Raw genomic sequence first — 16479 nt, 5'->3', positions numbered from 1 at the left:
CCAGTCCGCTCCAGTGGTGTAGCTGTTGGAGTGCTCGGTCGTGGCGTTCTCATTTCAATGGTGGAGAAATGGTAGAGGCCTGTGTACTGTGCAATGTCAGTGCACATAAAAAACCACCAGATGATCTAAATTTGTATTAGCATCTGACAGGGCAAAAGCGAACAATGCTTTTGGAATGCCAGTGGTATCATTAAAAGATGCTTTTGCTGTACAGAGGGCGTTCGTAACATACTGACCCTTAGCAAAAATGCTTTTTTGTTGGGATAACAATTGTATGGACAATCTCGGCTTGATCTTGCTGCTAGTGTCAGCATCACTGTCATTCACCGTATATGGTGTATGTTTACATATTTATATATATGAAAATGCAAGAAAGAAAAATAATCCAGAAAAAGACTTCGGCACGTGAAATCGAACGTCCGACTTTTGAATAGTGAGTGCGAGGCGATAACCACTGAGCAATGAAAGAGCTTTTTTTTTCTTTATTGCCTGTGTACATACAGCATTCACAAAAAAATATACATCAAAGGACAAACATAAACAATATAGAAGAGGTAAGCGCAAAAAAGTTAGCAGGCTTTTTAAAATTCCTGCATCTGTAGAAGGCTTTCTACTTGATGAAGCCATTCAGGCACATCTTGTTGAACCTTTTGTGACTCCACAAATGAACAGACAGATTGAAAGAAATATCGTCTTACTGGACATGCATTACATCAGGATGTGTCACCGCCATTCTAGATTGCCATATACTGTGCAGGCCCGGTAACATAACTAGGTTGAAAAGTATTCCTTTTTCATTTGATACTGAGAGAAATCTGATGATGTAGGCATTAAGAGACAGATCCTTTTTCAGAGTCCTTTGGAGAACATCCCCCAAAAATACCGCATTCCAGCCGTCAAGGAATTAGTTCGATTGTTTCCGGCTTATTGCAGAGAAAACAATCATCACCCCAAGGAACAAATAAGCCTTTTTCTTGCATACATGTTTTCACGGGTAATGTTCCAGTGTGCAATTTGAAGAAAAAGGATTTCGCTTCGGGTGGTACTTGCATTTTTTTACACGGCTTAAGACATTCTGGCCTGGGCCTACACTGTATAATCTTCTATATAGAGGAACAGGGAGAAATTTTTCTACTAGATTTTTGTATATCTATTTACGCGACACTGCACTGGGATATTTCGATGAAAAGCGAAGCCATTAGAGAGCACCTAGAGCTCCTCCTTCAACGCTTAAGCGGCAGGCTATTTGTATCTACCACTTACCACTGCTGATAGTCATCTCGGTGGAACTGTCGTGTTTTCAGCACTGCCAGCGCGACGGTGCAATGAGCGCACGGCGCCAGATCGCCATGACCCAGCGGCGGTGCGCGCTCTCATCTCCTATGTGTACTTTGCCCCGTGCAGAGGAGAATGGTGGACACTCACGCATGCCCTCATCTCGTGGTGGGGAGGATAGCACGCCTTGGGCTCTCACCGGGACGATTCTGTTGTAGTTACCAGGCCCACAAAGGTCACTGCACTCGTTGCATATTCTCAGTTTGTGAAAAGGGCGCACTTTTCAGACGGAGCAAAGTAACAACTGAGACGCATATTCGCATTCATTATGTACCTGTGAGTACGTTTCGTGCGTCATTTGTGCGTGGGAAACGCGAGGCACGTTTCTATCTGCTTGACATGCTTCGCTTGACCTTACAATTTGTTGCTATCACACTCATTGCTTTGGTTTTGTGGCAAAGCTGTGACGCTTATTTTTATTGTGTAGCATTATTGTGCTAGTAGGGCTGAAAGTTCACTGTTTTCGTCCTTGTGTCTGTGAAAGGAGCAGTCTAATAGGCTGGTTCCAGAGATAGCGCAATGCAGCCCAAATTTCCTGCGGTGATGAAGTAGACTTCCTACCTAAAGTGAGTGCGAGAAAATTCCAGAGACAGTGATGGAATACTGGGGATAGCTCATTTCCCCTTAACTATTCAAGTATTTAGTTGCTCATCAATTTGTTCATTATGCTTTGATCGTGAAAAGGCATGCTGTTTCATTTTCTACCCTTCGAATTAGTTGTCAAGAACATCTCATGTGGCTTCTCACTCTGCTGGAGAATGAACACTTAGCCATTTAGTACCCGTAAATTTTTTTTGGTTTTCTAGTTTAATTGAACACAATTTTTGACAAGACATGGCATGCTTGGTCTCAGTTTTTACATCGCAAAATGTCATATGGTGCCATATCTGACCTGCTAACAAATGTAATGTAGCATAAGTAGTACATATAGGTGTAAAAAAGAACAAGGAAAATAAAAAAAACTCCAGGCCTGCATGGAGCGTGCAGCACAGTCACAGTGAAAGCGGAAAGAGCTGCCTTTCTAGAGTCTCTTCAAACAATATTGGAGGAACTGTTACAAGCACACTTGCATGGCATCCACTACACTATAAATCAATGTAATAATTGTGAAGTAGGGAAGTACCCTCTATGCCATAAATCTTCATATCTGTGAAGTAGGTCAATTATTTGTTATTCTACCCGCAGGTCGCATGATCGAACCCCAGCTGCAGCGGCTGCATTCTCGATGGAGGTGAAAATGCTGTAGGCCTGTGCGCTTTTATTTGGGCGCACGTTAAAGAACCCCAGATGGTCGAAATTTCCGGAGCCCTCCACTACAGCGTCTCTCATAATGATATGGTGGTTGTGGAACATAAACCCCACATATTAATTAAATATTTGTTATTCTGCAGAGAAGTATGGTACCTAGTTCACACCTGTTAGGTATTTCAGCACTTTGTTGATATTGTGGCTAATGACAACAGTTATGGTTTAGCCTTTTGCAATTGGTTGGAAGTATTCAATGACCCCCTCATTATGCAATTTGCATTGTGTAATGCGGGGTTGTTTTACTCTTCTAAAACGCTCTATTACACATACTAACATGGTTCCTTCCCGGACATGATGCCTGCATAGGGTCTGTTTGAGAGGGAGTTTCAAGGACAGGAGTGGCTCTGTGGTAGAATACTGGGGGGCGATCCGGAGGGCCTGATTTTCAAATCCCATTCTATCCTGCCTATTTTTTATATTATTTCATTTTTTTTATTTTGCATGATAGCAGTTAGGCATACCAGTGGCGGCGGTTGTTGTGACTCGTAACAGCTTTCGCTGTAAAGAGGATGGAGGGCGGGGGCGCGACATCACATATTTATTTATTTATTTAACAATACTGCCAATCTCATCAGAGATTATAGCAGGAAAGGCATATGAAAACGAATATTTGTTTACACAGATTCATATTGATAGAAAACACAAAAAAGCCGGTATTACAAAATGACATGCAAATCATAGGTTATACATTGCCGTTAAAGAACACGCAATCAAACAATTTTAGTAATAGGAAAACAAAATCATGAACTAGGTTATCGTTGAAAACGACTGCGAAAAAATAATGCATGCATTTGTAATATGGGGTAGGTAAAACAAGTAGGCATTTTTATTGAACAACTTATTCAAATAATTTTATGAACAATAAACTAATCGAAAAACATGTCACTTGAAAATAACAATCATAAAAAACAAAACTTTTGTATTAGCAATATGACATTGACTCGTTTATTTTATATATTGATGAGGTGATGTTAGTGCGATTTGCGAGGCAAGCAATTCGCTTTCAATCGTAGCTGTAAACAAGTTTATGGATGATTCAGTGCTTAAGGTGGGTTTTGAGAGAGTTCCAATCTTTAATAGTTAGAGAAAAAAATGAGTATTTAAAGCAATTAGTGTTAAAAGAGTATTCTACAAAAGTATAGGAATGATTATGACGGGTTGGTCTGCCGTGAAAAAAAGATTGATACCTTGAGGTATCCATTTTTATTATGTTGTGGAGTAATTGAAACATACATATGGCTCAGCGTGGTCGTGCTGTATGGCTGGGTCCCTTCTCGGAGCCCTCCAAGATTTTCATACAACTTTTTGGCTTCAAGCTGCACCCAGTATCATGCACCACTGTACGCTCTCCCTTCCTCGCTGTAATTCACAGTTTAACTCGGTGTAAGTAAGTACACTTGTACAAAATATTCTTACACATTTCAGAGCAAGCATATATAATGCTTGATGGGAGTAAACTAAAAAATATGCAAGGAACCCTAAAAAATCCATTGTTTATTCATTTAAATATTCTGAATTTGGTGATGGCGTTTGAATTCGTTGCAGTGACTCTGAATTAGTAGAAACCATTAGGCAAATTAAAGGTGGTTTTCTCATGGTCGAGATCGTCTATGGCGATTTGCTAGTAATCAGAGTGTAGGTCTATCGACGAAAAATAAGTCGCACTGTGAAAGCAGTCCAGAGCATCATCAGTGCAATTAAGCGGGTATACATTCTTTCTAGTGATCTTGTTTAAGTGCCACTATAGTATACACAAAACCGCTAAGCTGAGCTAGTTATTGCGTATTCATTATGAAACAGACAGGGCGTGCAAACACGGGCCCCGCTGCGGTGGCCCAGTGGCTAAGGCATTTGGCTGCGGACCCGCAGGCCGCGGGATCAAATCCCGGCAGCGGCGGCTGCATTTTCGATGGAGGCGAAAATGCTGTAGGCCCGTGGGCCCAGATTTGGGTGCACAATAATGAACCCTAGATGGTCGAAATTTCCCGAGTTCTCCCCTACGGCGTCTCTCCCTATGATACGGTGGTTTTGGGACGTTAAACCCCGCATATAAATTAATCAATGTGCGCGTACAATAACGTCGCAAAAGTTGCCGTCGTACCAGCGGTACTCAAGATGTAGCACCGGCTTTCCTCCTCGGGTCACCAAACTGCCGCGAGGCTGAGAGCTACACAAACAGCCGACTGTCGAGGAAAGGGGATCTGGCGCCGACATGGCTGCCGGAAACTTACGTCGAGTATTTCTTCAGTTGATGCAGATGACAGCGATTGCCCGGGACGCCACAGCATCAGCGGTGTGTCCGGCTCTGCCGGACATTTCTGTGACGCAAGACTTCTTCATTGAACTTCCTTGCTTTCCTGCGGTCCGAATGTCACTCGACCTGACGGCACTGCCAGCGGTATCAATGTTCAGTTGTGAGCAGATGTACAGCTGGCAACGATGGAAGCACCGTGACAGCGAAGCACTACAAAAGCACACCCACCATTCAACCACTTTGAGACCTGGCGCCGACATGGCTGCCGGAAACTTACGTCGAGTATTTCTTCAGGTTAGTTACTTTTACCTCCCTGTATAGGGTAGGCCATTTAAGAAATCGGGGCCAGATCCCATTGCTGTTCTTTGTTCGGTGCTTTGCTACCTGTCGGCCTTGCACGATAATGCTGTCGCGTGTGGTCATATGATGAAAACAATTTCGCTGTTATTTGGGGATATAGAGCAAAACCCAGGCCCTCTAACACTGCAACAGGAAAAGCAGATGTTCGACACCATCATGACATTACCTTCAATGCAGATCTCTCAGTCTGCCATTGTTGATGAACTTAGCTCTATCCGAGCTAACCACGAAGCGTTCAACAAAAAATAACAGAAGAAATACATTCAGTGCGAAAAGAGCAACAGGCGCTTGAGCAGCGAGTGGCAGGTGTAAATGATAGATTAACGCGTGTAGAAAGTAACACCCCCCTAGGTAACACGGGCAAAAAAGAACTTGAGCAACTTGCAGCTCAATGTGGAGTGCTTGCGCGTGCATGTCAGGCTATGAAAGATTGTCAGGACGACCTCGAAAGTAGGAATCGTCGAAATAACCTGGTATTTTATGGTTTCCCAGATAACGAGAATGAAACGTGGGCACGATCACAGGAAAACGTTATTTCTTTTTGTTCTAGTGACTTACAGCTCGAAATTGCCCCTGACGCAATTGAACGAAGTCGCAGATTAGGCCGATATTCGGCGCCGAGGAAAAGACCCGCCATAGTAAAGTTTCTATCTTTTAAAGAAAAGGAACGTGTGCTGAAGTCTTCTGGCAAGCTAAAGGGAAGCAACTTTGGAATCAGTGAAGACTATTCACCCAAAGTCAGGCTAGAGAGGCGAAAATTGATATGATACGCTAAAGGAAAAGGTGGTCATTTTAAGCTTCGTTTCAATAAGCTATCCATGGATGACCAAATATTCCTGTATAACAGTGCTGAAGATAGAGTTGTGCCTAGTCGTAGATAGCAATCACCTCGAAGTGCCATTTTACTGACAAAAGAATTGAGAAAAAATGAACTAACGTGCATCGTAGTTAACTGTTGCAGTTTGAAAAACAAAAGAACAGAATTTTTTTCGTTATTAGACATGACTAAACCACACGTAGTTTTTGGCACAGAATCTTGGCTCGATACCACCATCGCAGATCATGAATTCTTTCCGTCGACCTATGCAGTATACCGAAGGGACCGCACGGCGCACGGAGGTGGTGTATTCCTAATGATCCAAAACAGTATCAGTAGCGTTCGTATTCATGGTGTTAGTGACTTGTGTGAATCTGTGTGGTGTAAGGTTATGCTGTGTGGTGGCTCAACTGTGGCTGTTGGTTCCTTCTTTAGGCCCCCCAGTAATACAGCACCCGAGCCTTTATTTACTTTAAGCAATATTTTGTCAACCCTAAATACAACATACATAATGGTTGCCGATGATTTTAACCTACCTGATGTTTCATGGTCCTCATTCAAACCGATAATTCATAGTGAGTCACTGCTACATAGAGCTATTCAAGAAATCGTGAATGCCCATCAGTTATATCAGCTTGTGACAGCCCCCACGAGGGTGTGCAGTACTAGTGCAAGTGTATTAGACCTGTTTTTTTGCAATGATCAAACGCTTGCTTCCTCTGTTGTTACAGTACCAGGTATTAGTGATCACGAAGTTGTCCTTGTTAAAATGTGCTTAGCTGTAGCTCAACAACGAGCTTCGGGGCCCAGAAAGGTGTTTTTATATGAAAGAGTAGACTGCGCTTCTATTTAAACAAAACTAGACTCTTATTTACCTGAGTTTCAAAAACTATGCTCGTGTTCTGATGTGAATGGCTTGTGGAATGAGCTAAAAACAAAACTGTTATCTCTAACTCAAACTTTTGTACCATCGGGAGTCATATCAACCAAACAACGAAATGATAAACCATGGCTAAATAAGGAACTCCGAGTGCTCATAAACAAAAGAGATCGTCTCTATCGCAAATATTGTCACACGTCAGACCTTGAAACATACAAACAGATGAAACTACTTGGTAAGAAGATAACCAAAGACCTGAGGAAAGCAGAGAGAGCATACATGAGTGATCTGAGTATTAAGGTGAAAACTAACCTGAAACTCATCTGGAAATACATTAAAAGAAAGCCAAAGGTTCCTGGTGGTATTCCTGATATAATTGATGGTACTAAATACTTGTTGGACAGTACAAGTAAAGCTGAATGCTTTAACTGGTACTTTCAGCCTGTGTTTTTTTTTTTGTTTCGTCAGTGGTTCAAACTACAATGTGCAACACAGTAACGTTATCGGAAATGGCGGAGTTTGAAGTTTCAGAACAAGGTGTTGCATCTCTTTTAAAAAACCTTTGTGCGAACTCGGCATCAGGGCCACATCAAATCTCAAACTTCATTTTAAAGAACTGTGCCCTTTCAATAAGCCCATTTCTTACAGCTGTGTTCAGAAATTCTTTATCGCAGGGTGCATTACCTGATGACTGGAAACGAACAAATGTAATTCCTATATTCAAGAGTGGTGACAAGTCAAGTACTTGTCACTATCGGCCCATTTCGTTAACGTGTGTGTCCTGTAAGACACTTGAGCATATAATATACTCGAACTTGGCAAAGCATCTTCAGACTAACAATTTTTTCTGTCCAACACAGCACGGGTTCCTGGAAAGGGTTTTCCTGCGATACGCAACTCGTAGAACTTACACATGACATCGCCGCAGCGTTAAATTCCGGTAGCCAAATTGATTGCAATTTTTTAGACTTTAGCAAGGCTTTTGACACTGTTACACACTCGCTCCTTTTACTGAAATTATCGTGTCTTAATATATCTGCTAACACACTGGCATGGCTACAAGCTTATCTCTCATGCAGGAAACAATGCACCATCATCGACAGCGCGTCATCGTCACATGCTGACGTCATTTCAGGAGTGCCACAAGGCTCCGTCCTGGGGCCGCTTCTCTTTTTGATTTATATCAATGATCTTTCTGAATGCGTGGACAGTCAAGTGAGGTTGTACGCAGATGACTGCTGCATATATCGTGAAATTGAGTGCACTCAAGATTCCGAACAACTGCAGAAAGACCTTGACTCAGTAATAACATGGTGCAGTACGTGGAAAATGCACCTTAACGTGTCAAAGTGCTGTGTAGTTAGGTTTACCAATAAAAAACAGCCTTTTATCACAAATTACTTCATGGAAAGGATACCATTATTCGTGGTAAATGAATACAAGTATCTTGGCGTTGCCATCAACAGCACACTATCGTGGAATGATCATGCTCGCATGGTATCAGTTAAAGCCAGTCGCGTGCTGAACTTCCTACGCCGCAATTTCAGAACCGCCCCCTCTGTTCTTAGACAAGTTCTTTACGTGTCAAATGTACGCCCGATTTTCGAGTATGCTTGCACTGCCTGGGACCCGGCCACAAAGTTAAATATTGATGCATTGGAGCGCATTCAGAAACGTGCCGCCCGGTTTGTGAGGGGTGATTACGACTTCAGCAGAAGGTCTAGCAAAGTTGTTAGTTCACTTGGTTGGCCGTTGCTCTCCTCAAGGCGTAAATATGTCAGACTATGTCTTTTCTACACCCTAATAAACGACAAAACTGGGATCGATAAAAACAAATACATCAGACCACCATTATACATCTCATAACGACGGCACCATCCTTTGAAAGTGTGTGAATATATGTGCCGAACATCAATGTATGCAAATACTTTGTTTCCTAAAACTATTCACGAATGGAACAGTCTTCCAAAAAACATTGTGACCGACCCTTCCGCAGCATTTCCTTCCCTTTTAAAGGAGTATGTGGTCAAACAATGATATTGTATGCTGTGATTTAGTTCTTTCTGATTTGTTTTTATTTTTTTAGTGCCGTGCAATTCAACTTGTCCCCACTGATTTAAATGTACTTTGAATTTGTAAACCCCCCTACAACAATGCCCCCAGATGGCGCTGTAGTTATAAGTATAAATAAACCGCGATCGATCTTGCAGGGGGCCATCTTTCACAGCGACCAACGAAGAAAAGTGCACGTCTGAAGCATTTCCGTTGATGCGATGGCAGCTGAGCAAAATCGGGGCTCATCGTCCGATGTGTGGTCATGACTTCTACACAGTTTGAACATTGCAATGTCTTAGGAAGACGAGATGAAAGCGACGAGCTGGCGGAGATCTTGTTGGGAACTCTGCGGCTAGCTAGAGTTGCCACCTTTAGGTAGCAGAGTTGCGCCACTGTTTTCCGGGCACCGCTCGGTTCGCCTGCAGGAGTTCAGCAAATGGATGCTATGAGCGTCCCCTTTACAATGGGGCGATGACATGTGTGCCAACAGGCTCGCTAGAAAAGAAAATGGAAAGACTTTCTTTTTATGTTCGCCTTATGTACTTCGAATAAATCAATGTTTTTAAACCAAAGAAAAATATAAACTTATTTTTTTTTATTTATTTATACTGTCAACCCTGTTGAGGCTCATTACAGGGAAGGTACGACACACTGTACAAACAAAGTAGGCACATAACTATACATCTCACAATGATAAACCAGATATACATATATACAAATGCATGACAGCTCTGCAATTGCCGAACGAAAAACACACACCCTAATTTGCCATGCAACAGCTAACAATCGCAATAATGTTTACAAAAAATTACATAAATGTAAATCAAGTAAACGCACGAATTCATTACATCATCCACATTGACTATATTACTCGGTAACCCATTCCAACCTTCGATGACATCAGGGAAGAAAGCATAATGGTACGCCTTCATTCGCGCAAAATAAGGTTTCAGTACTCGCGCGTGGTTTGTCCTCTCACTTTTCTTGAGTTGTTGGACCCATGCCGTCATTTCTGATAATATTAAATGCACCTTTCATTAATTGAAAAAGAAGATTTAATCAATTTATAAGTCTGTGCTTGTGGAGCATCTCCAAATCACAGAGTTGTTGCATTTCTGTGACTGAGTCATTCTGCTTATATCTCGAGCATATAAAGCAAGCCGCAAGCCGTTGCATGCGTTCAAGTTTATTTACCAGCACTTTTTGATGAGGACTCCAGACAATACTGGCATATTCCAGTATCGGCCGTGTGAAAGTTTTAAAAGCAAGAAGTTTTACGTCCATACTTGGAACCCGCAGTTTTTTCTCTTAAGTACAATATCTATGAAACCCTAGAGCAAACATTATCAATATCTGTATGCCACTTAAGGTTATGCGTCATTGTGAGACCTGGGTGCTTAAACGCAATAACCGTCAACAAGGTGAGATTCCCAATACAGTATTCAAATGGAATTATCGCTTTTTACTACAAATGAAGGTAACGGTAGATTTCAAATAATTGATTACCATTCCCGAAGCTCCACGCCATGAGTTTATATCCTTTAGACATTCGGCAATGTTAAACTGGTCGTTACTACCAGTCACTCGCACATAAATTAAACGATCATCAGCAAACAGTTTGAGCTTTACATGAGTAAAACTTGCGTTGGGTCTAGTTGGTACATAGCACAATAAGAAGGGAGCTTCTTTGGGGCAAACAACACAGAAAAAAGAAAAAAAGAAAAGGAGGCGAGGAAAATGACAGATTAACGCCAATCTTTACACGAGCTTTCGCTACATCTGCGATATCGTTAAGATATATCATAAAGAATAAAGACCCAAGAACCGAGCCTTGTGGAACATCTAGCAAGCTAGACATAGAGTTCTCAATTTTCACGAATTGCTTCCTGTAATTAGGTACGCTTTAATCCAATTAGGTAGAAGTAGACTGTGTCCAGCACAGTGAAGCTTATACACCTGTCGGTCGTGAGATACTTTATCGAAGGCCTCAGCAAAATCTATCCAGATGACATCAATTTGTTCATTCATATCTAAAGCTGTCGCAAAATCACGGATAGTTTCAATAAGCGGTGTTGTAGTTAAGACTTTACTCCTAAAGCGATGCTGATAAGGATAAAAGTAATTTTTATTTTTCAGGAATGTGACTATACATGCTTCACAATGACATGTTCTAATATTTTGCAGCAGATAGATGTGAGCGACATGGGACGGTAATTATTCGCGGACAAACTACAGCTGTGCGCCAGTCAGATGGAACTGAACTAGTACAAATAGACTTTTGAAAAATAACTTCCAAGTAGTAAGATGTCCACACGCTGCAAAAAAAGGGGTGGGTATTTTATCAGGTTCGCATGCTTTCTTCAGAAATCAAGAGACAATAGACTCTTCAATACTCCTTGTCGACTGGTAGTATGATATCACCCATCGTCTCACATAAGTGGCATATTACATCATTTGTTTCAGTGTCACATCGGCGTCTTGTAAAAACTGACTGAAAGAAAATGTCAAGACTATCTCCAATATCAACATTCTGCATCACGATTTCATTTCCACGTTTCAGCTGGTCAATTTTATCGCGCTTATCACACATACAAAGCCAGAACTTGCAAGGCGAATGTTTAATGAAAGAATTCAACTGTTGACGAAAAAAAGCACGCTTGCATTCCAACAGCACTTTCTTCAATTCTTTTCGTACTCATGCTATTTGATCGGAACTATGCTTCTTTTTCTCCGCAGCCTTTTTAACTTTCGCTTCTTAGGAATAATATCGCATGCTATCCATGGATTGGGCTTTTTAGTATTCTTTACTCTATACTAGGCATGAATTGGCTGATGCAATATTTAATAATAACTTTAAAACATTGCCACAATTCTTCAGCAGTTTCGCGCTTTGATACGTGCTCAAAATTACCAATTGAATACCCCAAAATGCCAAGAATGAAAGTGTCATCTGCTTTCGCGTAATCCTTTACTTGCATGGTCTTATATGGGTTCTAGTTCATGAAACATTCAGTGGAATAGTAACAGAGACCAATCTATGATCAGAAACTCCCTCCTCAACACATGTTATAAATGCACATTTTGTTTGAAAGGAACACCAGGTCCAACACTGACCGAGACGAATATTTTATCCTTGTATATTCGCGCACTATTTGTGTTAAGTTATGAGCAAATATTATTTCCAACATCTTTTCACCACTATCAATCTCGACCTCCCTAGGCAAGAAAAAAGCTTCCTAGTCAATACGGGATAGATTAAAGTCTCCAATTAGAATAAGCCTGGTGCTGCCATTTACATGGGCACAAAGAAAGTTATTTTATTCATCAAAATAGTCTGATGCTGTTGCGGGTGGTCTGTACACGACACCAAGAAGGTATTCTGTGTTAAAAAAGCTTATTCTACACTACACTGTTTCTGGTGCATTGCTTCGATCTTGCGAGGCCAAAACGGAGTTTTTTTTTTTTTTTTTACTATGATCCATGGCAACCCCAACCCCTCGTGAGTCCCTATCAGATCTAAAGATCTTGTAGCCTTCTGTCACAATGCAGTTATCAGGGACACAACTGTGTAGCCACGTTTTAGTTATGGCCACCACATGATGACTTCGCGATAACAAAATGTATCCAAGTTCAGTTATTTTATTAACGATGCTTCGGGCATTAAATAAGAGAAGCCGGAGCTACGTCTGTGGTTAAAAAAAAAAAAGGCGTTGCTAGCGCGTTAGATGACATACTCTCGTTTCTTGTACTGCTTGTTCCTGCATCGGCAGCCTCAAGGGCATTTCTATGTTTCTGTTTATCTGCACGATTTCGATACAGGTATCGTTTTTCTCGAGTGACTCCCAGCCGCATATATCACCGTTTATTTTAATCTTATCACGCACCAACTTCACCTGTACACCGTCAGCCATATCTGAAGCTGCACTTTTCTATAGCTTGCACCTTATTTCAACCGTGTCTCGGGTGTAGTCGTGGCTTTCTATTTTTAGCAGTTTTTGAGGACACTTTCTTTCTCACGGTAATTGTAGTACTTCATGATTATGGGCCTATCTTACCCAGGTTTTTCTTACCAAATCGATGTATTATTTCAATCGTTTGGATTTCTATACCAAGGGCTTTTTCAAAGATCGCATCGACCACAACTATCTTCAAATCAACAGCTGAAGCTCCCTTGCGTTTGAGCCCCGCCGCGCTGGTCTAGTGGCTAAGGTACTCGGCTACTGACCCGCAGGTCGCGGGATCGAATCCCGGCTGTGGCGGCTGCATTTTCGATGGAGGCGGAAATGTTGTAGGCCCGTGTGCTCAGATTTGGGTGCACGTTAAAGACCCCAGGTGGTCGAAATTTCCGGAGCCCTCCACTACAACGTGGTGGAGGGCTCCGAAAATTTCGACCACCTCATATGTGGGGTTTAACGTCCCAAAACCACCATATGATTATGAGAGACGTTGTAGTGGAGGGCTTCGGAAATTTCAACCACCTGGGGTCTTTAACGTGCACCCAAATCTGAGCACACGGGCCTACAACATTTCCGCCTCCATCGGAAATGCAGCCGCCGCAGCCGGGATTCGATCCCGTGAGGTGCGGGTCAGCAGCCGAGTACCTTAGCCAGTAGACCACCACGGCTGGCCCTCATGATTGATTGATTGATATGTGGGGTTTAACGTCCCAAAACCACCATATGATTATGAGAGACGCCGTAGTGGAGGGCTTCGGAAATTTCGACCACCTGGGGTTCTTTAACGTGCACCCAAATCTGAGCACACGGGCCTACAACATTTCCGCCTCCATCGGAAATGCAGCCGCCGCAGCCGGGATTCGATCCCGCGACCAGTGGGTCAGCAGCCGAGTACCTTTGCCACTAGACCACCACGGCTGGCCCTCATGATTGATTGATTGATATGTGGGGTTTAACGTCCCAAAACCACCATATGATTATGAGAGACGTTGTAGTGGAGGGCTTCGTAAATTTCAACCACCTGGGGTTCTTTAACGTGCACCCAAATCTGAGCACACGGGCCTACAACATTTCCGCCTCCATCGGAAATGCAGCCGCCGCAGCCGGGATTCGATCCCGCGACCAGTGGGTCAGCAGCCGAGTACCTTAGCCAGTAGACCACCACGGCTGGCCCTCATGATTGATTGATTGATATGTGGGGTTTAACGTCCCAAAACCACCATATGATTATGAGAGACGCCGTAGTGGAGGGCTTCGGAAATTTCGACCACCTGGGGTTCTTTAACGTGCACCGAAATCTGAGCACACGGGCCTACAACATTTCCGCCTCCATCGGAAATGCAGCCGCTGCAGCCGGGATTCGATCCCGCGACCAGTGGGTCAGCAGCCGAGTACCTTTGCCACTAGACCACCACGGCTGGCCCTCATGATTGATTGATTGATATGTGGGTTTAACGTCCCAAAACCACCATATGATTATGAGAGACGTTGTAGTGGAGGGCTTCGGAAATTTCAACCACCTGGGGTTCTTTAACGTGCACCCAAATCTGAGCACACGGGCCTACAACGTTTCCGCCTCCATCGGAAATGCAGCCGCCGCAGCCGGGATTCGATCCCGCGACCAGTGGGTCAGCAGCCGAGTACCTTAGCCAGTAGACCACCACGGCTGGCCCTCATGATTGATTGATTGATATGTGGGGTTTAACGTCCCAAAACCACCATATGATTATGAGAGACGCCGTAGTGGAGGGCTTCGGAAATTTCGACCACCTGGGGTTCTTTAACGTGCACCCAAATCTGAGCACACGGGCCTACAACATTTCCGCTTCCATCGGAAATGCAGCCGCTGCAGCCGGGATTCGATCCCGCGACCAGTGGGTCAGCAGCCGAGTACCTTAGCCACTAGAGCACCACGGCTGGCCCTCATGATTGATTGATTGATATGTGGGGTTTAACGTCCCAAAACCACCATATGATTATGAGAGACGTTGTAGTGGAGGGCTTCGTAAATTTCAACCACCTGGGGTTCTTTAACGTGCACCCAAATCTGAGCACACGGGCCCACAACATTTCCGCCTCCATCGGAAATGCAGCCGCCGCAGCCGGGATTCGATCCCGCGACCAGTGGGTCAGCAGCCGAGTACCTTAGCCAGTAGACCACCACGGCTGGCCCTCATGATTGATTGATTGATATGTGGAGTTTAACGTCCCAAAACCACCATATGATTATGAGAGACGCCGTAGTGGAGGGCTTCGGAAATTTCGACCACCTGGGGTTCTTTAACGTGCACCCAAATCTGAGCACACGGGCCTACAACATTTCCGCCTCCATCGGAAATGCAGCCGCCGCAGCCGGGATTCGATCCCGCGACCAGTGGGTCAGCAGCCGAGTACCTTAGCCACTAGAGCACCACGGCTGGCCCTCATGATTGATTGATTGATATGTGGGGTTTAACGTCCCAAAACCACCATATGATTATGAGAGACGTTGTAGTGGAGGGCTCCGGAAATTTCAACCACCTGGGGTTCTTTAACGTGCACCCAAATCTGAGCACACGGGCCTACAACATTTCCGCCTCCATCGGAAATGCAGCCGCCGCAGCCGGGATTCGATCCCGCGACCAGTGGGTCAGCAGCCGAGTACCTTAGCCAGTAGACCACCACGGCTGGCCCTCATGATTGATTGATTGATATGTGGGGTTTAACGTCCCAAAACCACCATATGATTATGAGAGACGCCGTAGTGGAGGGCTTCGGAAATTTCGACCACCTGGGGTTCTTTAACGTGCACCCAAATCTGAGCACACGGGCCTACAACGTTCCCGCCTCCATCGGAAATGCAGCCGCCGCAGCCGGGATTCGATCCCGCGACCTGCGGGTCAGCAGCCGAGCACCTTAGCCACTAGACCACCGCGGCGGGTTGCTCTCTAGAGGGGCGCCGATTGACACAGAACACGAACTATCCAGCAATACGTGTAGGCAGTGTATTTCAATGGGGTGACTTCGCATTGCTAGGAATCAACGTGCTCAGCAAAGTTCGTGCAGCGACACTGAATGCGAGGAACGAGAACTTTACCGATGATACATGTCGCCTGGTAATACTCCGCCTTAAACACTAGCTCTCGTTTTTCCCCTGGCGGAAAGATTCGCTGGTATACATTTCATCCGCTTCCTTTCAGGTGCCGGTAAGGTCGCGTGCGCCCCAGTATGATAAATACTCGGCGCACGAAAGGTCTCGCGTTCGTTTTGTGATTGCGTCCTTACAGAAGGCTGGTGGGTTCTGTTGCGTTGTGGCATGCCATACCAAAAATGTGAATGAACGCGGAGGTGTTGAAGCGAGCAGTGAAGTTCCAGTGCCTCGCATCAGAATACCTGAAACAGACAACCGACAGGCACGGATGGTGCACAGTACAGCGTATGTAAACTTGTGTTGCATGCGCTGGCAGTTATTGTTGGAGTTCACGCGTTCTGAGAAATTGATTATGGTGCGCTATGCTCTGAAGAAGACCGGAGT

General features: G+C 44.0%; 1 protein-coding gene across 1 annotated transcript; it reads left to right on the top strand.

Moving 5' to 3' along the window:
• The first annotated feature begins 4392 nt into the window (after positions 1-4392).
• Positions 4393-9593, top strand: LOC119162369 (uncharacterized). Its single transcript, XM_037414773.2, has 2 exons — positions 4393-5191; positions 9165-9593. The coding sequence occupies exons 1-2, from the start codon at positions 4856-4858 to the stop codon at positions 9207-9209; spliced, it is 381 nt and encodes a 126-aa protein (XP_037270670.1). The 5' UTR covers positions 4393-4855; the 3' UTR covers positions 9210-9593.
• The last annotated feature ends 6886 nt before the right edge of the window (positions 9594-16479 follow it).

This window comes from Rhipicephalus microplus, chromosome X (assembly GCF_043290135.1).
Source record: "Rhipicephalus microplus isolate Deutch F79 chromosome X, USDA_Rmic, whole genome shotgun sequence".
NCBI lineage: Eukaryota > Metazoa > Arthropoda > Arachnida > Ixodida > Ixodidae > Rhipicephalus > Rhipicephalus microplus.
The sequence above is the reverse complement of the archived record's forward strand: the minus strand, read 5'-3'. Positions and strand labels throughout refer to the sequence as shown.

Bases quoted from the DNA above. Each gene is read 5' to 3' on its own strand.
- LOC119162369 (XM_037414773.2), top strand. From the start codon at position 4,856: ATGGCTGCCGGAAACTTACGTCGAGTATTTCTTCAGTTGATGCAGATG. The intron at 5,192-9,164 runs GTTAGTTACTTT...TCGATCTTGCAG, and splicing joins TACGTCGAGTATTTCTTCAG to GGGGCCATCTTTCACAGCGA.